Raw genomic sequence first — 26258 nt, 5'->3', positions numbered from 1 at the left:
AAGGTCAAAGCTGATCCAGAAACATGGATCAGAATAGAATCTTTGAGTCTTATGGATCTTACACTCGGATTTGTGATTTTCATGGATGTATGAATAGATTTAAGATCTATGGGTCCATGTGCTGTCTGATGTGTTGCACAGATATATGAATACAACCCTTAGGGCCCCCTCACACTTGCGATTAAATCGGACAAATGCAACTTGATTAAAAATTAGGACCAGTGTTGCATTAGGACCAATGTTATTTTCTCATTGTGTGTTTTGTTTCATCTTGGATCAGACCACAATCGAACTGAAAAAAAATTGCAGCATCCTGCGATTGCAATCGGAAATCAGATCACACTCTGCAATAGACATAAATAGGTGCGAAGAAATAAATCACACAGCACTTGGACCATGCGAGTGCCGTCCTTCTTTTACACACGTGTCCTTTTAGGGCTCCTACTCATCTGCGAGGAACATGGATGAGTGCAATTTGGTAAAAAATCTGATTGCACTCTGTCTAATGTTATGATTCTCTGTTCATATACAATTTTTTTTTCAGCTGAAATCCCAGAATGCTATGAATGTTGTGTATCTCGGATGAGATTAATCAATGGAAGTCAATGTGTGCGATAAAAAAAATCGCACGACACTTTGACCATGTCCATGAAAATCTGGCAATTCATCTGCCGCGTGCAGTAAAATCACAGCATGACACGACAAAATATAATAGATAGAATAGATATATGCACACAGAATATACAGATATAAAGATGTCAGTGAAATACAGGTACATCTCACAAAATTAGAATATCATCAAAAAAGTTAATCTATTTCAGTTCTTCAATGCAAAAAAGTGAAACTCATATATTATTTAGAGTCATTGCAAACAGTGTGATCTATTTCAAGTGTTTATTTCTGTTAATGTTGATGATTATGGCTTACAGCCAATGAAAACCCAAAAGTTATTATCTCAGTAAATTAGAATACTTTATAACACCAGCTTGAAAAAATGATTTTAAAATCTGAAATGTTGGCCTGCTGAAATGTATGTTCAGTTAATGCACTCAATACTTGGTCGGGGCTCCTTTTGCATCAATTACTGCATCAATGCAGCAGGACATGGAGGCGATCAGCCTGTGGTGTTATGGAAGCCAAGGTTGCTTTGATAGCAGCCATCAGCTCGCCCGCATTGTTGTGTCTGGTGTCTCTCATCTTCCTCTTGACAATACCCCATAGATTCTCCATGGGGTTAAGGTCAGATGAGTTTGCTGGCCATCTGAAAAAAGTTTGTCAGCAGAAGGAAGCATGAAATGCTCTAAAATTTCCTGGTAGATGACTGTGCTGACTTTGGTCTTGATAAAACACAGTGGACATACACCAGCAGATGACATGGCTCCCCAAACCATCACTGATTGTGGAAACTTCACACTAGATCTTGGAAATCAAGGTCCCAGAGTCTGGAGGAAGAGTGGAGAGACAGACAATTGAAGCTGCTTGAGGTCCACACTGTCCACCCTGCCAAAAGTACCAATTCCTGGTTTAAAAGCAACAGTATAACTGTGTTTGATTGGCCAGCAAACTCACTGGATCTTATCCCCATAGAGAATCTATGAAGTATTGTCAAGAGGAAGATGAGACACCAGACCCAACAATGCAGACAAGCTGACGGCTGCTATCAAAGCAATCTGGGCTTCCATAAGGGGATGTTTCCACATTCAGTATTTGCTGCGGATTGGACGCTGCATACAGCCGCAGCGTCCAATCCACAGCGGACAGATGTTACTGCATAGTGGATGGGATTTTATGAAATCCCATCTCCACTATGCGTTCAAAGATGCAGGTGGCAGACCTGCATATATGCACATGCGGCACGTCTTTATAGACCGCAGCATGTCTATTTATCTTGCCGAGACACTCAGTCTCCACAAGATAAATATCACTCTCTATGTATAGGATGCGGTGATTCCGCATGTGTTCAATGAACACATATGGAATCACCGCACGTACAAAAGCTGTCAGTGCTTTGGATGGAGCGAGTATCTGCTGCGTTCAAAGCGCAGCAAATACTGAAAGTGGAAACATACCCTAATACCTCAGCAGAGCCATAGGCTGATCACCTTCATGCCACACCGCATTGATGCTGTAATTGATGCCAAAGGAGCCCCGACCAAGTATTGAGTGCATTTACTGAATATATATTTAAGTAGGCCAACATTTCGGATTTTAAAATCATTTTCCAAGCTGGTGTTATAAAGGATTCTAATTTACTGAGATAATGACCTTTGGGTTTTCATTGGCTGTAAGCCATAATCATCAACATTAACATAAATATGAGTTTCCCTTTTTGCATTGAAGAAATGAAATAAATTAACTTTTTGATGATATTCTAATTTTTTGAGGTGCATCTGTATATAATTAATACTGTTCATGTATTTTTTTACTGAATGAACTATTTTGTGAAAAAAATGGGGTGGGATCCCCCGACACTTTATTAACTAACTGAGCGAAAGTGGACAGCTGGGAGCAGATGTTTATAGCAAGCGAAGGGCATAATACCCATGGTGCTTCCCATGCTATTAATATAATTTCACAGTTGTATACTTAGCCTTTCAAGGTTATTTAAAATGGGAGACGCTCAAAAAAAATGACATAGGGTCCCCCTATAATTGATAACCAGCTAAATCTAGGCTGATATTAATAGCCTAAGAAGGGGCCATGGATATTGGCCTCCTCTCAGACTAAAACATCACCTCTCAGACGCCCCAGAAAGAGCGCATCCATAAAATGCATCAATTCTGGCTCTAAGCCTTGCTGTTCCCACTTGCCCTGGTGCAGCGGCAAGTGTAGTGATAGTTCAAGGGTACTTGATGTCACCTTTGTGACAAGCCCAGAGATTACTAATGGAGAGGCATCCATAATACATCCCCATTACTAACCCCATAGTGATATTGTATAAAAACATACACCCAGAATAATTTCCTTTAATTGAAATCATGACACAGACTCTTTTAATGAATCTACATTTACCAAAAACATGTATACTCACGTCAATGCCCAATCCACTGATGCCAATGTCTCCCTTAACAGAATTAATATAATAAACAACCATGTTACTTACCTGTCCGCCGAGAAAATAATAAATCAATTGTCCCTCAATGCGTCTAGCTCTGCTACATCTAGATGGCAGACTGCATTGTAGCATGATGCAACTATGCAAACTGCCATCCAGCAGAGACTCTGAGCTGCACATGCTTGCTCAGCAAAGTGCCTCACAGTGATTTTGGTAACGTTGAGCGGGTTCATATCAAATAAACTCCTTTCACATCACTGACATCACTGCGAGCATGAGAAAGTTCTCATGCTTGCGGTGCTGTCAGAAAGATCCATGCAGTTCACAGCCAACAAACTCAGTTCAACTCACAGATGTAAGTGCAATCACCAATGGAAAAGATCATATGTCAGTCGTCAGTGGGTTGAACTAAGTTAATTGGCTGTGAACTCCCAGGACCTTTCCGACGGAACAACGAGCATGAACACTATCTCACGTTTATGGTGATGTCCCTATGGTGAAAGGATATGAACCCCATTACATTTTACCATGTCACCATGAGGTAAAAGCTCATGTTGAAATTGCATTGCAATCGGATTGCATTCGCATGTAAATCGAATGTAAATTGGATGCTAGGTGTTAAAAATCAGATTGTACTTGCGTGAAAATCACATGATAATTGAATGACACTTGTTCCACTTTTCTGGACCGAAATCTGACTTTTTTTTTTACGGTGATTGTATGACCCCTTACACTGTGATTTCGTATTTGTCTACGTTAATTAGTTCAGAAGGATAAAACACCAAGGGGAAAACACATGATGATGGAAAATTATTTTCCTTTATATTCATTTTTTTAAACAAAATAAAATGAAAAATGAATGGGAAAAATGAATTTTAATAATGTTCACATAGGCACATTTCAATTTGTAATTCAGCTTATTTTGTTATCTTCAATAGAATTTGTCTTAGTTAGCAATTTCATCACATTCCAGTAAAATCTTTTGTCAACCAAATACCTTTATCAATTAAAGGGCACATAATTGTTTGACTAGGGATTAACAAATAACTAACACAGTTTTACCGCTAAAATGATAAAAGTAAAAATTATTTTGTAAAACTAATCACAATTTAGCTGGTAAATATTTAACAATGTAATAAATACAAATCAATGCTTATTGTCCAGAATTTTTTGCATGAATTTTATATTTTAGCCCAGTGACTGATGGCAGAATTCTGTATGGAACTTACTATTGTCGCAGTTCCTCCACTCAATGTGGTGTGTGGCAGCTCAGCAGTCTAATCTGACGCTTGGGGGTGCTGAGCTGTCAGTGTGGTGAGCGACAGTCCAGTTGCCTATTCAGGGCCAGAGCTGTTATGATTGGGTCACCAAGGAGGAAAACAAGACCACGCTAAGCTACAGAAAACCAGAGAGGTTGGTAACTAAACAGATTGCTATCCACACAACTAGCAGTAGCCGTGGAGCGTGCCTGCGATGATTCTAGACGCCTCGACACAGCCAGAGAACTAAATAAGCCTAAAGCTAGAAAAGGGGAAATCTAAACTGCCCCAGAGCCTACCCCAAAGGAATAGACAGCCCCCAAACATATATGGTCGGTGAGACAAGATGAAAACACAAACACAGGTAGGAAAATAGGCTGAGCAAACGATGGGGCCCACACTAAGTAGAAAGGACAAGAAAGGAAAGACACTGTCTGCAATCACGCAAAAAAACCTGCAAAAATGTCCAATACTTCTGATAGCAAAAACTCTGAAGTCACTAGACTTCTCCCACTATATCAGCACTCTGACATATTCTGAAAGCAGAGCAAAAAGAGGCCAATCTAATAAGGGACAAAAAACAAACTGAAACAAACAGTAACATAAGGATGGCAATTCAGCACAGTCCCAGCCGGGGCTGACTGAGCACACAAAACTGAATAGACAAAACCAAATCAAATGTGAACAATAGCAAAGAACACTTGGCTTGAGCATGCAGGGACTGAACTGGAAACTAAGACCTCAGGAGGCAGGAAAAATTACCAGCAGGGATAGAGGGAGTTGGCTGTCTTAAATCCAGTCAGAGACTCCAGATGTCCAATCGTCGTACTCATTATCAGGTGGCAGGCCTCTGTCAATTAGATCAGCTCCATTACCTCCTGTAACCACCAGAGGGAGCCCGGAAAGAGAACTCGTGACTCCTCTGTCAATACAACCAGCTCCACTACCTTCACTAGCAACCAGTGGCAGGCCAGAAAGTGAATTCACAACACAGAGCATACTGGGTTTCTTACAGGTGTCTCCTGTTCAAAGTGATTCCCAGGCTATTTAGCTCAGTTTGTCTCTAGTCTCTGTCAATTGTAGATCTGCTCAAGTGGTGAATGCTACTCTGTGCTTTAGATTCTAGTCTTCTGATCTATGTTTCCCAAATTTGGATTTGCCTTTGACCATCCATTTGCCTAGACCATTTGTCCTGATGTGTTCTGCTACCTTCTAGGAATGACATACCTTCCTGATTTTCAACCTCAGACTTATTGACTTACCCACCTTACACCTCGTCCGTGAGTAGTGCCTTGCGTCTCAACTGTCACACAAAGTGCGGCAGCAACATTTTGTAGTGATCATCACTCATATCAATCTCATTTACAATAACTGTCTCAAATGAATATAGTTTGCAAACTAAAATTGTATAAGGAGACTTGGAATGGCTAATGATAAGTGGATTTATTGATTATGGTATTTAGAAAGTTGGCAAATTGTAATCAGTATAAAGCTAATAAAATATGTGTATAACAGTGCAGAATCAAGATATATAATGTATTCCAGACTTTAGTGCTCTTTTCTGGTTAAAAATGTCAATTAAATTATTTCATTAAAATAAGTGCATTTACAGAGATATAAAGTACAAAGAGTGCCCACTCTTAAGAACTTAAAGGAAACTTGAATTCATGCAGCCCAAATCCTGGGCAGGATCAATTAGGGCCTGGCTGCACAACTGCAGGCTGGTACATTTTCTCTGAAATGCCAGAGAAGATCAGTTACAAGATCAGACCGGGGCATAGATGGATATGAGACTAGTACGGTGCTACCCTGGCCAGCTCCTCCTAATGCCATTGCAAATGATTGACTGGTCTCTCCAATCATTGTGAGTAATCTGTGAATCACCTAGAGCAGAGCTGGTAAATGCCGGCAAAAGATGGCGCCAACCAGATCTATAAAATACATTTTTATAGAAAAATATAAATGGCTGCAATCACGCAGGTAAGTTCTGATTCATTTTGGCTGTGGTTTTAGCAGCATGAATCAGATGACAGGTTCCCTTTAACGAAATCATGTATCAGAGAGCAGCCAACTCATTTAGCTGCTGCAGGAGAAATGTGAAAAAACTTCTCCCGTTTATGACAACTGATCAGCAGGTCTTTCAGCTACTTAAATGGGTTCTCAGAGAAATGTAATAAAATAAAAAAATATACATTTTAATATTAAACATTTTTCTAAATACCTTTATTAAGCAAAAAGTTATGCTTTATCTAGTGCACACTGTCAGGATTTTAAACAAGGCAGCTGCCATTAATCACAACTCGTCCTAGATTTCAGAGGACACGCAGATCATCTGCTTGAGACAGAGGTCATTTCAGAGCAGCATCCAGTCAGGTATCGTAAAAGTACATTCATCTGTTCAGTCAACCTGACAGGACAAAGGAGAAGAAGATGCAAATTGCCTCTTCAAACAGGAAGAGGACTAGCACTCTAGCGCCACCTATTGGAAGTAGCAATCCTAAAAGTGAATATCGACCCTTTAATGAGCCTTGCCATATGGCTTTGAATAACAGCAAAACCAGAATCTCAATTTTCAGACACATTGTTTTGTAGTGCTGCCCCTCATCAGTGAAAAGTGTTCAATCTGGTTTGGCTAGGTGAAAGGCTTTTGACTGGGGTCCGAGGGATAACGTTTCTCCTTATAGAGAGGGACATGTCAAGCCTAGCATGCCAATGAGAGGAGGTTTTAAAGCTTTGTAATGCTCCTCTGGGAAACTAAATATGTAAATTACCTCTTCAGAGAGGAAGAAAACTAGAACTCTAGTGCCACTTATGGGAAGTAGCAATCCTAAAAGTCAATATCGATCCTTTAACGAGCCTTGTTACATGATTTAGGATAACATGTTTGAATGTTAAGAGAATGTTTTGAATGAGAAGATAGACAGCTTTCTTTAGATGACTGAGAATGAAAACCAATCTCAGTCTGCATTACAGTTTTAGTGCATCTGTGTCATGCTTCATGCAGCCCTTCTTACCGCATGTCTTCTGAAATCTTGGATAGGCTGAACAATTATATATGACAGTTGCCACCTTTCAAATCATGACAGAGTGCAGTTAAAAAAGAATACCTTTTTTTAACTAAATAAGAGGTATTTAGAAAAATGTTTAATAATTTAATGTACATTATTTATTTTATTACATTTCTTGGAGAACCCCTTTAACTAGATTCTTAGCATTTCCTCATGAAGAAGAGGGTTTATCTAAGGGCTGGCTAAAAATTGCAAACTTACTGTATAGCATAAAAGTGACTAATCTATTATAATATGGCATTCAGTTTATGCAGCCGAACTCACTAGCACCACTGTTAGTAGAAATGGTGGTTCACCTAAAGCCGGGAGCTCTATCATGTCTGATGATACTGATGTCTCTTGAAAGGTTTTAAATAATATATTGGATGATGTACCAAAAGTTTAATTTTAAATTGCCAACCATACCTTTACCTACAATGAGCTGGAGTTTGCTCACTGGGCGATTCCATGGTAACTTATGTTACATTCACAAGCCAAAAACTGAGTTGATAATGGCTACAGACTGTTCTTTATGCACAAAAATGAGTGAATGTATATTGTATATTGTACATTAAACTATTCTCAATAAATTTCAACACAGTTTGATTTTTCAGCAATACAAATTAAATACAAAATACAGTGTTATTACTTGGTAACTTACGTTACACAAAAAGGAAAGACAATTGTCCATATCATGGGACTGCCAAGTTTTCTGTTCTGGTAAACAGGGGAGAAGCACTATTTTTATTGTATTAAAACACCATAGTCCAAGGAACTTTAACCAATTTATTTTAACCTCTCAAGTTAAATGCAACAGTTTTTATTGCAAGAAATGTAGGTAACTTACAGCACAATATAGTAACTTACGCTACAAAACAAAGAATGAGTTCAACTTTGTCAGTGTTCATATTTGAGAAGGCAAACTGACTTTATTTAGACAAAACATAGGCTGCATGTGAATTCATTGGTGTGAACTACATATGGAGACTAAAATTTTGTATAAAAATGTAATCAATCAATATTCATACTTCAGTTGTCAACATTTTTGCAGAGTGAAAATTTTGATCACAAAATACGACCGTTGATCAATCACATAATGTAGACTAAATTTTAATCTAGGCCTACACATGTGGTCCAGTCCAATGAATTCAGACACAGCTAATGAAGAATTTCAACAAGGATGTAAATTTGTGCTCACTGCTCATTTAACTTCCTGGGTAATCAAAAAATTCCCAAATGTCCATAGAACCCATTTTTAGGGGAGGATCAACCTTTCTTAAAATTTGACAGACATCATAATAGATTTCATCAGCTTTAGATGGCCATTTCCAGGTATTTTTGTTGAGGAGAGCCTTAAGATCTAATACTTAATTACCTCAAGACATAAGAGATTGAGAGGAACTACCCAAAAAGTGTATTATCTCACCTTACATAAGCTTTTTCAGATAAAAGTGTGACACTAAAGATGGCTGCCATTTCCTGTTTTTCACCACACACCATGTGCTCATGGATCTGGAATTTCCTGTTTTCACACACCATGTGCTCCATGGATCCACCCACGACGACACTCACTCTGATGACCTCATGGACCAACCCAGCCTGATGACCTCATGGATCCGCCCTAAGACTAGCTCACTGCCCAACCCACTAACCAATGGAATACATCAGAACACTCCCATTTTAGAGTTAACAGAGCCCCCTCACAGGGGATATATGAACCTATGTTTGAATCAATAAAGCTCTCTCTCTTGGAGCTGTGCCATAGATTGATCATAGAGGTTACATCTGACTCTGTGGTGTGATTTTTAACTGCGCACTGATCAATACCCTTTGGGCCAGGAGCAGGCAACTAGTGAACCTAACATTTTTATTCTTGCCATAGAGTTCCATGGTTTTCACTTTCATCTCATTGCGTGCAACCTCAGTAACCACTCCACAATACTTTCTGCCATCATACATTACTTCAACCCAATCATCAACTTTGTATTCAATATCAGGGTACTTGCAGTTATTAGCATTGTAATAGACCATGTTTTTAGTGGTTCTAAAGCCAATAAATTTGCCTGCAAAATAGCCTATGGCATGAAATTTGGAATTCCTTCAACAGGCTTTGCATTGCTTACCAACTGCTTTAAATCCAGAGCCAAATTTCTGTAATCAATCTCAGTGTTGCTTATGTCTAGGACCTCTACATTCTTCAGTTCGTTTGCAGCTTTGAAATTGAATTGAAAGGCAGGTAACACATTGAAAAGCTGAAGTAACTTACGTTACAAAGCTGATGGTAACGTACGTTACAATAAGTTTACTTCATACAGAAACTCAAAAATCACAGGAAGAAAAATACGGTCAAATAAAGTCCAAAGACAAAAAATTATTTGAAAATATGAAAAACAATTTTATTGAATATACAGGAAACAGGAAAAATGGGCATTGTGTCAGAATGACCATAAGGGCACATAGGCTGAAAAAATGGAGCATACATTTGGGTGTATAGACCAAGGGATTAGAAATAAATCCCTTGGTCTATACCCCCGAATGTTTGCTCCATTTTTTCAGCCTATGTGCCCTTATGGTCATTCTGACACAATGCCCATTTTTCCTGTTTCCTGTATATTCAACATGCGATTGTTTTTCATATTTTGAAATAATTTTTAGTCTTTGGACTTTATTTGATCTTATTTTTTCTTCCTGTGATTTGTGAGTCTTTCTGCGATTGTCCTCTAATTTCCACATGTAAACCCACCTATAAGACTTTTTTAAGTGCTTTCTACTGGTTTAATGGGTTTCTCTTCCATGATATGGTTATGGTTCATACAGAAACTGTGAAACTTTTAGCAGCAACATGAAACTTAGTGAATAGTTAATACTAGAGTTGAGCGACTTTTGGTTTTTTAGGGTCGCGTTTCGTTTCGTGAAACCTGACTTTTCCAAAAGTCGGGTCGAGCAAGATCGTCCGATTATAGGGAAAAGTCGGGGTCGTCCCGAAACACGAAACCCAATGTAAGTCAATGGGGAATAAAAGTCGGCAGTGAGAGGAGGACAGGAAACACACCTACAGTGCCCATTTGAATGCCAAAAGCATCAATTCTTCTTACTTAAGCTTGTCAACCTTAATTAACTTCATAATACAAGTTACGCACTGAAAAATGGGGGTTATTTGGCTAAAGTTGTGGGGGGGGAGGGCTGGCTGCAGGTTTTCATGTGCCCTGGGCGAAAGAGCGCCCCTTTAACACATACCACAACTCATCATGCTCTGATACGGCAGAGAAATAGCGGTATAGTACAATGAAAAATACCTCACTTTTTACATCTCATGACGAGGCCCATCTATTTCTCCATACAAAATCATTGGTCCCATATAATGTTTGAAACAGTATATGATGAGCTCCACATAATGCTACAGTATATGTTGGTCCCCATGGATGAAGCTCCACTGTCTTATGGGCCCAAATAATGCTCCAAACATAATGGGCCCCATTTCTAATGCTCTAGTGTATAATGGGCCCTGTAAATGCTGCTCCAGTGTCTGATGTCCACCTTTGGAATGTTGCAGTGTATGGTGGGCTCCATCTATCATTCTCCAGAGTATAGTGCTCCCCAAAAATTGCTGTCCCAACATTGAAAACAATCAAATAAGTCTCCTCGCTAGGGAATCCCTGTACTTGTCTGGACTCCTCGTCGTCCCCATCTTCCATCTCACTGCACAGTATTTCAACTTTGCAAGTGCTGTGATCCTGAGCAAGCAGGGGGGGCCCACTCGTTGGCAACGGCACTGGCACAGGGCCCCTGATAGTACGGTGGTGTGTCTGATGGCGGGTGGGCCGAACCTGCACTTTCATCTGCAGCTTCCTCTTTGTCACCATGTAAGATGGAACTGTATATGGGAAGGGTAACCTGAGTTTCATCAGGGTCAGATTCAGGTCGTGTAGCGTGCGAGGGGAATGTAGTGGTCTGGGTCAATGTACCAGCAGATTCATCGAGCAGTGGCTGGGCATCAGTGCACTTGTGTCGCCCCCAGGAGTACGGTCGCCACAGTGGCATTACCTTCTTCCTAGGGAGTGTGATGTCATGCTTGGGAGCAACGAACGATCTCTCTAGCAGGTTAACTGATTGGGCGGCGTTATTCCCATGAGTCATGACCCTCCAAACAGAGTTCATGAAGGCAAAGTGTTTGTTTTATGTGGGCAGTATGGTTGCAAAGCTGAACCTTAAAGGAATGTCCAGAAGGGCAACACCAGGAGTGGAGCCTACGGTTAAATTCGACTCCACCTGGGAAACCTCAACCATGCCAGCTACAGAACAGATGCACACATTGCAAGCTTAATTCCGTTAACGAACGAGACTCCGTCATGCCCCGCGGTCCGAGTCCGGCTTACTAGAGGGACACGTGAGGCTCTGGCACATGAGATTGGCCAATAACTGGTGTGTCATGCCCTTACATGTCCGTGGCTGCATGTGCGCTACACTGAAAAGGCCAGCGTTTGTCGCTTACAGGTGCAGATAACCCGCTGAACAACGTTAGTGATGGGGATCACTGATTACAATTATTACCCGCGAACAATGATTTCCCAGTAAGTGCAGGTCAACCGTAGTTCCGGAATTAGGCCTAACCGTCATTCCTGAAAAAATGAAAAACTTACGTGTGCAAACCACAGGTGCTGTAGCTTGCTTAACAGCTCGCCAGCCGTTCTCACGCCCAGTATGGATTAAACGTGATTGCACATAGGTGAGAAAGGGTACCGTATCCCCAGATAACATGTATGGATAGCGTACACATTCAAAATATATGTCTATACATCAGGAGGCAGGCTCAGACGGTGTTAGGCCCAGTATGGATTGCACGTGATTGCACAAAGGTTAGAAAGGGTACCGTTTCCCCGGATAACATGTATGGATAGCGTACACTTTCAAAATATATGTCTATACATCAGGAGGCAGGCTCAGACGGTGTTAGGCCCAGTATGGATTGCACGTGATTGCACAAAGGTTAGAAAGGGTACCGTATCCCCAGATAACATGTATGGATAGGGTACACATTCAAAATATATGTCTATACATCAGGAGGCAGGAAGACGGTGTTAGGCCCAGTATGGATTGCACGTTATTGCACAAAGGTTAGAAAGGGTACCGTTTCCCCGGATAACATGTATGGATAGCGTACACATTCAAAATATATGTCTATACATCAGGAGGCAGGCTCAGACGGTGTTAGGCCCAGTATGGATTGCACGTGATTGCACAAAGGTTAGAAAGGGTACCGTATCCCCAGATAACATGTATGGATAGCGTACACATTCAAAATATATGTCTATACATCAGGAGGCAGGCTCAGACGGTGTCAGGCACAGTATGGATTTGACGGCCCAGACTACACAGCGGAGGAGCAGGGAGAGGTAAAGATTGCAAATGCTGGGGCCCTGCCCAAGCAAGGGGGGCCCACTCGTGGGCGTTGGTACTGGCACTGGGCCCCTCATAGTACGGCGGTGTGTCTGACGGCGGGTGTGCACCACCACCGTCAGAGACACTTGATTGCACTATGAAGGACCCTGTGCCAGTGCCCGCGCCCAAGAGTCGGCCTACCCACCTGTCCAGGGCAACGGCACTCGCACGGTGTCGTGCGCTAGGTGGTGACCCCGGCCATGGGGGGGGAGGCAGCACAGTTAGGGAGTTTTAGAAAGTGGCATATGTTGATGTTGGACATTCAGCTGATGCAAAAGGTGAAATAGGTCAAGTCCCAGGAAGAGGTGGACCAAAGCAAGCCATTTTTCTGTCACCCTATGTGTCATCAGGGGAAGGTGGGACAAAATCCTTGGAAATCCATGCGTGGTTCATTTTAATGAAGGTTAGATCATCCACATTTTGGGTTGACAGACGGGTCCTTTTTTCTGTCAGGATTGATCCAGCTGCACTGAAGACTCTTTCCGATAGCACACTTGCAGCTGGGCAAGCGAGCTCCTGTAAGGCATATTGTGCCAATTCAGGCCAGGTGTCCAGTTTAGCGGCCCAATAGTCAAAGGGGAATGACCTGTGTGGGAGACCATCGATATGGGAGGAAAAGTAGTTTGTAACCATAGTTGACAACTACTGTCTCCTGTCACTTTCCATCGATGCAGTATTACCAGTTGTGTGAGCAGTACTTGAAAAATCAGTCCACAACATTGTCATGAAACCCCTGTCTCCAACGCCACTTCTGCTGTGTGCACCACGAACACCTCTGCCAAGCTGCCCCCGGCCCGTACGGCTCGTGTGAGAACCATCACCGCTGCTGTGTGCTGGGAATGCCTCAAGCAACCGATTTACCAGAGTTGCTTGTTTATTAGCCAATATTAGGTCAAGGTTCTCCTGTGGCATGATGTTTTGTAATTTGCCTTTATAGCGTGGATCCAGGATGCTGGCCAACCAGTAGTCGTCATCGTTCATCATTTTGGCAATGCGTGGGTCCCTTTTTAGGATCTGCAAGACATAATCTGACATGTGGGCCAATGTTCCCGGTGTCAATGATGCACTGCGAGTGCTGGTTGGAGGAGCACTTTCTGGCAAATCCACATCCCTCCAGTCACGCACAAACCCTGTACCAGACCTTGCCACGCCAACATTTTCACTTGCCCCACGAGATGCATCCTCCTCCCCTAAGTAATCATCCCCATCATCCTCCTCCTCCTCCTCTTCTTCCTCCACCTCGTCCAGGAGAGGTCCCTGAGCAGACAATGGCTGCATGTCATCAAGGATTCCCTCCTCCTCTTCCTCCTCATCAACATTGGCTGCAGACGCCTGCTCCTTAAGGTGCGTCAAAGTTTGCATGAGCAGACGCATAAGTGGGATGCTCATGCTTAGGATGGCGTCGTCTGCGCTTACCAGCCGTGTGCATTCCTCAAAACACTGAAGGACTTTACAGAGGTCTTTCAGCTTCGACCACTGCACACCTGTCAACTCCATGTCTGCTCTCAAAGTGCCTGGCCGTGTATCCTCCCACAAATGCATTATGGCCTGCCTCTGCTCGCACAGCCTCTCCACCATGTGCAGGGTGGAGTTCCACCTTGTTGCAATGTCGATAATGAGGCGGTGGTTGGGAAGGTGGAGCAATCGCTGCAGCTTCTGCATACGAACGGAATGTACAGGCGACCGGCGGATGTGCGCGCACAGTCTTCGCACCTTCTGGAGCAGGGCTGTTAACTCCGGATAATTTTTGAGGAAGCACTGCACCATCAGGTTCAAGGTGTGAGCCAAGCAAGGTATATGGCTGAGTTTTGAAAGGGCTATGGCTGCCACAAAACTACGGCCGTTATCACTAACTACCTTGCCTGCCTCAAGATGTACACTGCCCAGCCATGACTCAGTTTGTCGCTTCAAGTACTCGGCCAGCACCTCGGCGGTGTGTCTGTTGCCCAAACACATCTTCTGCAACACAGCCTGCTGACGCTTTCCACTAGCTGCTCGATAGGGGGACACATCGTGTGCAACAGTGGCAGCTGCAGATGGAGTGCTCGTACGACTGCGCTCTGTGGACGAGCTTTCGCTTCTGGAGGAGGAGGAGGAGGAGGGTCGAACGCCTACAGCCAACTGTTTCCTATACCGTGGGCTAGGCAGCACTGTCCCACCACCGCTGTCCCCTGTGGACCCTGCATCCACCACATTAACCCAGTGCGCAGTGATGGACACGTAACGGCCCTGGCCATGCCGACTGGACCATGCATCAGTTGTGAGGTGCACCTTTCCGCTCACTGACTGCTTGAGTGCATGGACAATGCGGTCTTTCACATGATGGTGGAGGGCTGGGATGGCTTTGCGAGAGAAGAAGTGGCGACTGGGTAGGTCATAGCGTGGTACTGCATAGGCCATGAGTTCGCGGAAAGCTGTGCTTTACACCAACCGAAAGGGCATCATCTCAAACGAGATTAGTTTGGCAATGTGGGCGTTCAAACCCAGTGTACGCGGATGAGAGACTGAGTACTTTCTTGACCTACTCATAGTGTCTGGGAGGGTGAGCTGGACTTGAGAGCTGCATATGGTGGAAGTAGTGGTGGACAGGGCGGACTGAGAGAGGGTTGATGATGGTGATGGAGTTGGTGTTCTTTCTGATGGCCTAGAATCAGTCTTTCGTTGATATAACAGTGGGATTCCCTGACTGCTGTGGCCTTGCAACGACACCTCAACATTTGCTGCTGTGCTAACCGGTGGGCTTACAGTGGGGGAAACAATGTAGCGTTGCGGACTACCTTCGTTGTGATCAGTTGCACATGTGGCACTTGAGGTTTGGTGTTGTGTCCACGCTTGCAAGTGCATGCTGTTTAAATGTCTAAGAATGCAACTGGTATTCAAATTTTTCAGATTTTTCCCTCGGCTAAAGGTCTTTGCGCACTTCTTACAGATAACCTTGGCCTGATCATGAGGATTTTGGTCAAAAAAGTGCCACACTGCACTCTTCCTACTTTGGCAGACATTTTGCGGCCTAGCACGCTGTGATCTTTTGACCCTCTGGACAAGCTGTCCAGCAACTCTTTTGATGTTTGGAACCTGTCTTTGGAGTGCTCCGGGCCTGCCAGATAACAGCTGTTGCGATGTCGATGTCTGCTGTGGATGCTCCTCATCTGAGCTATTGGAAGCAGCACCCTCTTCCCCCAATGGATGCCAATCTGGGTCAACAACTGGGTCATCCATCACCTCCTCTTCTATGTCATGTGCACCTTCCTCTGTGTCACCGTGTATGGTGGTATAGTGTGCGGGAAGGGGCACCTGAGTCTCATCAGGGTCAGAATCTGGCTCTGTACACTGCGAGGACAATGTAGTGCTCTGAGTGAATGTACCAGCAGAATCATCCATCAGCGGCTGTGCATCAGTGCACTCCATGTCAGATTCATCTTGGCCTGGGTAATTCACCATTTGACTTGATAATCCAGGCATGGTATGTGAAAACAGCTCCATGGAGTAATCAGTAGTATGGCCTGCGTCATCCTTCAATCTTGGTTGGGGTGAAGGACACAAAGAAAGGTGTGGTTCATGAACATGAGCCTCCAATGACGACTCAGTGCTTTTACTTTTTACAACTGAAGAAGAGGAGGCGATAGAGCTGGAGGCTGAGTCAGCAATGTAAGACAAAACTTTTTCCTGATGCTCTGGCTTTAAAAGCGGTTTGCCAACTCCTAGAAAACTAAGCGTTCGAGGCCTTATGTAGCCAGACGATGATGCAGGCTCAACACCTCCTGCATTCGGTCCTATTTTGCTCTTGCCACTACCATCAGATCCACCACCAACACCATCATTACCAGCTGCCATCCCCCGCCCAATTCCACGGCCTCTTCCACCAGCCTTCCTCATTTTTGGTAGAAATGTAGACAAAATCCAACAAACTATATAGTAATGTAAAACAAGGTACAAGGTGTCTATAGGACAGGGGAGATTTTGAATTTCTGCAGACACTTGTGGACACTGGACACTTTTGGATTGTGTGAGGCCCACTGATATCTGAGCGCTATGTCACAGGCTCGATGGCACAGCTGTGACAAAAGTGACAAGAGGATAAGGGAGATTTTGAATTTCTGCAGACACTTGTGGACACTGGACACTTTTGGATTGTGTGAGAGCCACTGATATCTGAGCGCTATGTCACAGGCTCGATGGCACAGCTGTGACAAAAGTGACGAGAGGATAAGGGAGATTTTGAATTTCTGCAGACACTTGTGGACACTGGACACTTTTGGATTGTGTGAGGCCCACTGATATCTGTGCGCTATGTCACAGGCTCGATGGCACAGCTGTGACAAAAGTGACGAGAGGATAAGGGAGATTTTGAATTTCTGCAGACACTTGTGGACACTGGACACTTTTGGATTGTGTGAGGGCCACTGATATCTGAGCGCTATGTCACAGGCTCGATGGCACAGCTGTGACAAAAGTGACGAGAGGATAAGGGAGATTTTGAATTTCTGCACACACTTGTGGACACTGGACACTTTTGGATTGTGTGAGACCCAATGAATATCTGAGCGCTATGTGACAGACTCGATGGCACAGCTGTGACCAAAGTGACTAGAGGATAACGGAGATTTTGAATTTCTGCACACACTTGTGGACACTGGACACTTTTGAATTGTGTGAGGCCCAATGAATATCTGAGCGCTATGTGACAGGCTCGATGGCACAGCTGTGACCAAAGTGACTAGAGGATAAGGGAGATTTTGAATTTCTGCACACACTTGTGGACACTGGACACTTTTGGATTGTGTGAGGCCCAATGAATATCTGAGCGCTATGTGACAGGCTCGATGGCACAGCTGTGACCAAAGTGACTAGAGGATAAGGGAGATTTTGAATTTCTGCACACACTTGTGGACACTGGACACTTTTGGATTGTGTGAGGCCCACTGATATCTGAGCGCTATGTCACAGGCTCGATGGCACAGCTGTGACAAAAGTGACGAGAGGATAAGGGAGATTTTGAATTTCTGCAGACACTTGTGGACACTGGACACTTTTGGATTGTGTGAGGCCCACTGATATCTGAGCGCTATGTCACAGGCTCGATGGCACAGCTGTGACAAAAGTGACTAGAGGATAAGGGAGATTGGATTGCTTTTAAAAAAGCAGTTTGCAGAGCAGTGGGTAAACAGCAATGCCAGCCTGTCAGGAAGCCTTAAAAGGCAGCCCAACAACCAACACCACTGATACACCACAATATAGCCTCCCCTTGCACTGCACACACAGTGACTGGTGTGTTGTGCAGGCCAAATCGCTAGCAGCAGAAGCAGTTTTTTTTTCTTCTCAGCAGGACAAAAAAAAAAATTGGGATTGCTTTTAAAAAAGCAGTTTGCGGAGCAGTGGGTAAACAGCAATGCAGGAATGTCAGGAAGCCTTAGAAGGCAGCCCAACAACCAACACCACTGATACACCACTATATAGCCTCCCCTTGCACTGTACACACAGTGACTGGTGTGTTGTACAGGCCAAATCGCTAGCAGCAGAAGCAGTTTTTTTTTCTTCTCAGCAGGACAAAAAAAAAAAATTGGGATTGCTTTTAAAAAAGCAGTTTGCGGAGCAGTGGGTAAACAGCAATGCAGGAATGTCAGGAAGCCTTAGAAGGCAGCCCAACAACCAACACCACTGATACACCACTATATAGCCTCCCCTTGCACTGCACACACAGTGACTGGTGTGTTGTGCAGGCCAAATCGCTAGCAGCAGAAGCAGTTTTTTTGTCTTCTTCCCTGCCTAACGCTCTCCCTACAGAATCAGCAGCAACCTCTCCCTATACTGAGATCGGCAGAAGTAAGATGGCGGTCGGCGTGCACGCCCTTTTATACCCCCTGTGACGCCCACCAAAGCAAGCCAATCACTTGCATGCCCTTCTGAAAGATGGTGGTGACCCCTGCCTATGTCATCACGTTGCCCACAGTGTCCGTGGATCCTGATTGGCTGAAAAAGAGCGCAAAACAAACTTTTGAAACGCGACTTTGGCGCGTAAGTCGCCGACCTCGTGGCCGACCTCATCCTAGGGTCGGGTTTCGTTTCATGAAACCCGACTTTGCCAAAAGTCGGCGACTTTTGAAATTTTTCGACCCGTTTCGCTCAACTCTAGTTAATCCATTATGCAATATAAAAACTCTGAAAGTTACAACTTAATTTATGCTTAGTTCTCAATCCTACTAAAACTTTTTATCTTTTTGGTAACTTATGTTACTGAGAAAATGTCTACAATGGATATGTGCAACATTTCTGGTAAACAATAATCTTACAGAACCAAAGATATTATAGTATTTAGTTTTCCTAACAGTACTTCTTTTATATTTACTGAACTTAAGTTATGCGTGTTGCTAGTTAATAGTAATCCACTTACCAATATAGCCTGTTACTGTATGATTCCAGTGAGAACAGTAGGTGTTCACATGCAACCCTCTGCCATCTTGGAAATATATGGAATTTGAAAGAAACAGTGCTGCCGCCTTATGCCATGTGTAATGACGTACCAACTTACAAAAAATTAACTATTTCCAAAATATTTGAAAATTCCTTCTCAGCATGGAATCGCCGCACTGCTTGTAACATGCATTCTGCTGCGCAGCCTTCCCTTTGCCTCCCATGTGCCTAAGATTTATTTCAATGGGTCACAATTTGGACTAACATATATAACTATAGCACATGACATGTGATTCTCTTTTAAAAAGCAAATTAACAAGTTGCATTGTGAAAATATAAAAACACTGTGGACTAAATTTATACAATGGAGCTTTCTTATAAAAACACCACCCATGCCACACAAATCGGCAATACCGGACATCGGCAATACCAGGCAAGTATGGCGCTATTTTGTTTCTTAAAGAAAGCAGACATTTTTGCAAATTCTACACCACCCCTTTGATGGGCATAATTTCAGCGAGTTTATTTTTAGTGGTTGTGACTACTGATATACAGATAAAGCAGAGATTAGAGTATGTATTTATATGTGCAATGTGTTTCTTCGCAATGTCATTTTTCTCTTTTAACCCCTTCCTGACATGAGACGTACAATCCCGTCCATGGGACCCGGGCCCCTATGCCCATGGACTGGATAGTACGTCTACCGCGATCAGCGGTGCCCACGTGGTGAGCGCCGCTGATCGCGGCCAGGTGTCAGCTGATTATCACAGCTGACACCCGGCACAATGTGTCAGGGGCGGTCACGGACCGCCCCCGACACGTTAACCCCTTGCACACCGCGATCAAACACGATCGCGGTGTACTGGGAGTTAAAGGGAAGCATCGGCAGGGAGGGGGCTCCCTCCGTGCTTCCCTGAGCCCCCCACGGCAGCGCAATGTGCAGCGCTGCTGCGGGGGACTCCTTTCCTCCAGGCCCCCGAATCCAAGATGGCGACGGGGGCCTTCGGGGGCCTGCAGGAAGCTGGCTTCCTCAGTGCCTGCAAAGCGCAGGCAAGAGGAAGTCTTCTTCAATGCCTGTGACAGATTGCTGATCTGTCACAGTGATCTGTGATGTGACAGATCAGCGATCTGTCACAGGACAGTGATGTCCCACCTGGGACTATGTAATAAAGTAAAAAAAAAAGTGTAAAAATAATTTAAAAAAAATCGCCAAATAAATTAGTAAAATAAAAAAATATATATTCCCCAATAAATTCATTTTTTGAAAATAAAAAAAAACCAAAACAATAAAAGTACACATATTAGGTATCGCCGCGTCCGTAACGACCCGCCCTATAAAACTGTCCCATTAGTTAACCCCTTTAGCGAACCCCTTAAAAAATAAAAATAAAAAACGAAGCAAAAAATAATGATTTATTATCATACCGCCAAACAAAAAGTGTAATAACGCGCGATCAAAAAGACGCATATAAATATCCATGGTACCGCTGAAAACGTCATCTTGTCCCGCAAAAAAGAGCTGCCACACAGCATCATCAGCGAAAAAATAAAAAAGTTATAGCTCGCAGAATAAAGCGATGCAAAAATAATTATTTTTTATATAAAATAGTTTTCATTGCATAAAACCGACAAAACATAAAAAAACGACCTAAATGAGGTAACGCTGTAACCGTACTGACCCAAAAAATAAAACCGCTTTATCAAGTTTACCGCACGCGGAACGGTGTAAACGCACCCTCCCAAAAGAAATTCATGAAATGCTGGTTTTTGTTCATTCTGCGTCCCAAAAATCGTAATAAAAAGCGATCAAAAATGTCACGTGCCCGAAAATGGTACCAATAAAAACGTCAACTCGTCCCGCAAAAAATAAGACCTCACATGACTCGGTGGGTCAAAATACGGAAAAATTATAGCTCTCAATATGTGGTGATGCAAAAACTATTTTTACAATAAAAAGCGTCTTTCAGCGTGCGACAGCTGCCAAACATAAAAACCGCCATAAATGGTAAATCAAACCCCCCGTTATCACCCCCTTAGTTAGGGAAAAATAATAAAATTAAAAAAATGTATTTATTTCCATTTTTCCATTAGGGTTAGGGTTAGGGCTAGGGTTAGGGCTAGGGTTAGGGTTAGGGTTAGGGTTAGGGCTAGGGTTAGGGCTGAGATTAGGGTTAGGGGTGTGTTGGGGTTCGGGTTGGAGTTAGAATTGGGGGTTTCCACTGTTTGGGCACATCAGGGGCTCTCCAAATGCAACATTGTGTCTGATCTCAATTCCAGCCAATTCTGAGTTGAAAAAGTCATATGGTGCTCCTTCCCTTCCAAGCTCTGCCATGCGCCCAAACAGTGCTTTACCCTGACATGTAGGGTATCAGCCTACTCAGGACAAATTGCAAAACAATTTTTGGGGTCCAATTTCTCCTGTTACCCTTGGGAAAATAAAAAATTGGGGGCAAAAATATCATTTTTGTGGAAAAAAATGATTTTTTTATTTTCATGTCCGAGCGTTATAAACTTCTGTGAAGCACTTGGGGGTTCAAAGTGCTCACCACACATCTAGATAAGTTCCGTGGGGGGGTCTAGTGTCCAAAATGGGGTCACTTGTGGGGAGTTTCAATAGTTTAGGTACATCAGGGGCTCTCCAAACGCACATGACACCCGCAGACCATTCCATCAAAGTCTGCATTCCAAAATGGCACTGCTTCACTTCCGAGCCCCGACGTGTGTCCATACAGTAGTTTTCTCCCACATATGGGGTGTCAGCGTACTCATGACAAATTGGACAACAACTTTTGGGGTCCAATTTCTCCTGTTACCCTTGGGAAAATGAAAAAATTGGGGACTAATTGATCATGTTTGTGGAAAAAATACGATTTTTTTATTTTCATGCCCGGGCATTATAAACTTCTGTGAAGCCCTTGGGGGTTCAAAGTGTTCACCTCACATCTAGATAAGTTCCTTAGGGGGTCTAGTTTTCAAAATGGGGTCATTTGTGGGGGGTTTCCACGGTTTAGGTACATCAGGGGCTCTCCAAAGGCAACATGACACCCGCAGACCATTCCATCAATGTCTGCATTCCAAAACGTCACTACTTCCCTTCCGAGCCCCGACGTGTGCCCATACCGTAGTTTTCTCCCACATCTGGGGTATCAGCATACTCAGGACAAATTGGACAACAACTTTTGGGGTCTAATTTCTCCTGTTACCCTTGGGAAAATAAAAAAATGGTGACTAAAAGATCATGTTTGTGGAAAAAATGCGAATTTTTTATTTTCACGCCCGGGCGTTGTAAACTTCTGTGAAGCACTGGGGGGTTCAAAGTGCTCACCACACATCTAGATAAGTTCCTTGGGGGGTCTAGTATACAAAATGGTGTCATTTGTGGGGGGGTTCCACTGTTTAGGTATATTAGGGGCTCTCCAAAGGCAACATGACACCCGCAGACTATTCCATCAAAGCCTGCATTCCAAAACGTCACTACTTCCCTTCCGAGCCCCGACGTGTGCCCATACAGTAGTTTTCTCCCACATATGGGGTACCAGCATACTCAGGACAAATTGGACAACAACTTTTGGGGTCCAATTTCTCCTGGTACCCTTGGGAAAATAAAAAAATGGTGACTAAAAGATCATGTTTGTGGAAAAAATACGAATTTTTTATTTTCACGCCCGGGTGTTATAAACTTCTGTGAAGCACTGGGGGGTTCAAAGTTCTCACCACACATCTAGATAAGTTCCTTAGGGGGTCTAGTTTCCAAAATGGTGTCATTTGTGGGGGGTTTCCACTGTTTAAGTATATCAGGGGTTTTCCAATCGCGACATGGTGTCCGATCTCAATTCCAGCCAAAAACGTCAAATGGCGCTGCTTCCCTTCCGAGCTCTGCCATGCGCCCAAATAGTGGTTTACCCCCACATGTGGGGTATCAGCGTACTCAGAACAAATTGCACAATAACTTTTAGGGTGCTGTTACCCTTGGAAAAATAAGAATTGAGGGTGAAAAGATCATTTTTGTGGAAAAAATATGATTTTTTAATTGTACGGCTTTATGTTATAAACTTCTGTGAAGCCCTTGGGGGTTCAAATTTCTCACCACACATCTAGATAAGTTCCTTAGGGGGTCTAGTTTCCAAAATGGTGTCATTTGTGGGGGGTTTCCACTGTTTAGGTACATCAGGGGTTTTCCAATCGCGACATGGTGTCCGATCTCAATTCCAGCCAAAAACGTCAAATGGCGCTGCTTCCCTTCCGAGCTCTGCCATGCGCCCAAATAGTGGTTTACCCCCACATGTGGGGTATCAGCGTACTCAGAACAAATTGCACAATAACTTTTAGGGTGCTGTTACCCTTGGAAAAATAAGAATTGAGGGTGAAAAGATCATTTTTGTGGAAAAAATATGATTTTTTAATTGTACGGCTTTATGTTATAAACTTCTGTGAAGCCCTTGGGGGTTCAAAGTTCTCACCACACATCTAGATAAGTTCCTTAGGGGGTCTAGTTTCCAAAATGGTGTCATTTGTGGGGGGTTTCCACTGTTTTGGTACATCAGGGGTTTTCCAATCGCGACATGATGTCCGATCTCAATTCCAGCCAAAAACGTCAAATGGCGCTGCTTCCCTTCCGAGCTCTGCCATGCGCCCAAATAGTGGTTTACCCCCACATGTGGGGTATCAGCATACTTAGGACAAATTGCACAATAACTTTTAGGGTCCTGTTACCCTTGGGAAAATAAAAATTGGGGTGAAAAGATCATTTTTGTGGAAAAAATATGATTTTTTAATTGTACCGCTGTACGTTATAAACTTCTGTAAAGCCCTTGTGGGTTCAAAGTTCTCACCACATATCTAGATAAGTTCCTTGGGGGGTCTAGTTTCCAAAATGGGGTCACTTGTAGGGGGTTTCCACTGTTTAGGTACATCAGGGACTCTCCAAACGTGACATGGCGTCCGATCTGAATTCCAGCCAATTTTGCATTGAAAAAGTCAAACGGCGCTCCTTCCATTCTGAGCTCTGCCATGCGCCGAAACAGTCGTTCCCCCCACAAATCAGGTATCAGCGTACTCAGGACAAATTGCACAATAACTTTTGCAGTCCAATTTCTCCTGTTACCCTTGGTAAAATAAAAAAAATTGAACCTGAACTATTTTTTTTGTGAATAGATGTTTATTTTTTTTTAAATATTAAAAAAAATTCCTGTGGCGCACCTAAAGGGTTAATAAACTTCTTGAATGTGGTTTTGAGCACCTTAAGGGGTGCAGTTTTTAGAATGGTGTCACTTTGGGGTATTTTCTATCCTATAGACCCCTCAAAGTGGCTTCAAATGTGATGTGGTCCTAAAAATAAAATGGTGTTGTAAAAATGAGAAATCGCTGGTCAACTTTTAACCCTTATAACTTCCTAACAAAAAAAAATTTTGGTTCCAAAATTGTGCTGATGTAAAGTAAACATATGGGAAATGTTAGTTATCAAGTTTTTTGTGTGCCGTATCTCTGTGATTTAAGGGCATAAAAATTCAAAGTTGGAAAATTGCGAAATTTTCAAAATTTTTGCCAAATTTCCATTTTTTTCACAAATAAACGCAAGTTATTTGAATGAAATTTTACCAGTATCATGAAGTACAATATGTCACGAGAAAACAGTGTCAGAATCACCGGGATCCATGGAAGTGTTCCAGAGTTATGACCTCATAAAGGGACAGTGGTCAGAATTGTAAAAATTGGCCCGGTCATGAACGTGCAAACCACCCTTGGGGGTGAAGGGGTTAAATAAGTTGATAAAGTAATATTAGACTGAAATTGAAAGAAAAAAGATTTTAAGAGCACAATTACCTGAAGATGCTGTCTGTGTTGTTGTGGTTTGGTTTTCTTCTTCTCCATTGACATTATTCAATAAAGCTACATAGTTAAGAAAAGAAAAGTTTATTGAACGCGATAAAGCAATATATTATTCATCAGGATACATAGTGAATTTTCATCTATGCAATTATGACTTTATTAACAGCGACAATTGCTACAGCTCAGTATACAATGTATTCATGGTAAGAAGAAGCACACATCGCCTGGTGTATTCATCCATGAATATGCAAAAACAAAGCGTGCAGTTCCTTCTTTCAGTTTACATAACATCATCCTGGGACAGGAAAGCTGCTATTTACATTTGGGCGGCTGAGTTTTACAGCAACCCACTGAGTGCAAGAGGTTTTCTTTGGTTTCCTTTATTTTAACCCTAGTGACTTCTCACAAGTGGACCTCTGAGTTTTCCAGTATTCTGAAGCTGATTACAAAGTCATATAGGTTGGTTTATGAAAAAAAAGATGAATTAACTGTAACAGGGATCCTATAAATGAATAGTTAGTGGGGCTCACCAAATAAAATATTTTTTAAGTGTTCCCCTCATTTGAGAGCCTGCTGTGTCCCTAAATGCTATAAACCTGCAGATACGGTATATATGGTCAATCTGCTGGTTAAGGGCAGTCCAATGTTGTCCGGCAGGCTTACTGAAAGCGGGAGAAAACTAACTTTATTCTTCTCTGGAGCCTCCGGCTTTCAGTCATAGAGGCGTAATCAGAGAGGTTTCAGTTACCGCCCGCCGCACAGTAGCTGTCAACATGCCCTGGCACTTTGATTGACAACTGCTTGCTCTGCAGCACGTGTGCATCTTCATCTCTGCAGAGCGAGCTGTCAATCACAGTGCTGGTATGTGATTACAACGGAAGCTCACTTTGTACTGAATGGCGACTTTAACCCCTTCACTCCCGGAGCTTTTTTCGATTTTCATTTTTCGCTCCCCTTCTTTCCAGAGACATAACTTTTTTATTTTTCCGTCAATATGGCTATGAGTGGGCTTATGTTTTGCGGAATGAGTTGTACATTTAAATGACACCATTGGTTTTACCATGTTGGGTACTCGAAAAAGGGAAAAAATTCCAAGTGTGGTGAAATTGCAAAAAAAGTGCAATCCCACACTTTTTTTGCTTACCTTTTTTGCTAGGTTCACTAGATGCTAAATCTAACCTACCATTATGATTCTCCAGGTCATTACGAGTTCATAGG

General features: G+C 42.9%; 1 protein-coding gene across 2 annotated transcripts in view; it reads right to left on the bottom strand.

Annotated features, from left to right (window-relative positions):
- The window catches only part of EMCN (endomucin), a 263020-nt gene that overhangs the window by 221337 nt on the left and 15425 nt on the right, over positions 1-26258 (bottom strand). Inside the window, exon 2 of one of the 2 annotated variants that reach the window (XM_073589333.1) lies at positions 25035-25100. The exons of the other annotated variant lie outside the window; for it this stretch is intronic. Coding sequence (XP_073445434.1) covers positions 25035-25100 — 66 coding nt within the window. The remainder of the gene's footprint in view (positions 1-25034; positions 25101-26258) is intronic. 2 annotated transcript variants of the gene reach the window in all.

Source organism: Dendrobates tinctorius, unplaced genomic scaffold, assembly GCF_039654945.1.
Source record: "Dendrobates tinctorius isolate UK_male_01 unplaced genomic scaffold, ASM3965494v1 ptg000011l, whole genome shotgun sequence".
Taxonomy (NCBI): domain Eukaryota; kingdom Metazoa; phylum Chordata; class Amphibia; order Anura; family Dendrobatidae; genus Dendrobates; species Dendrobates tinctorius.
Note: the sequence above shows the minus strand (reverse complement) of the source record. Positions and strands in the feature narration are given on the sequence as shown.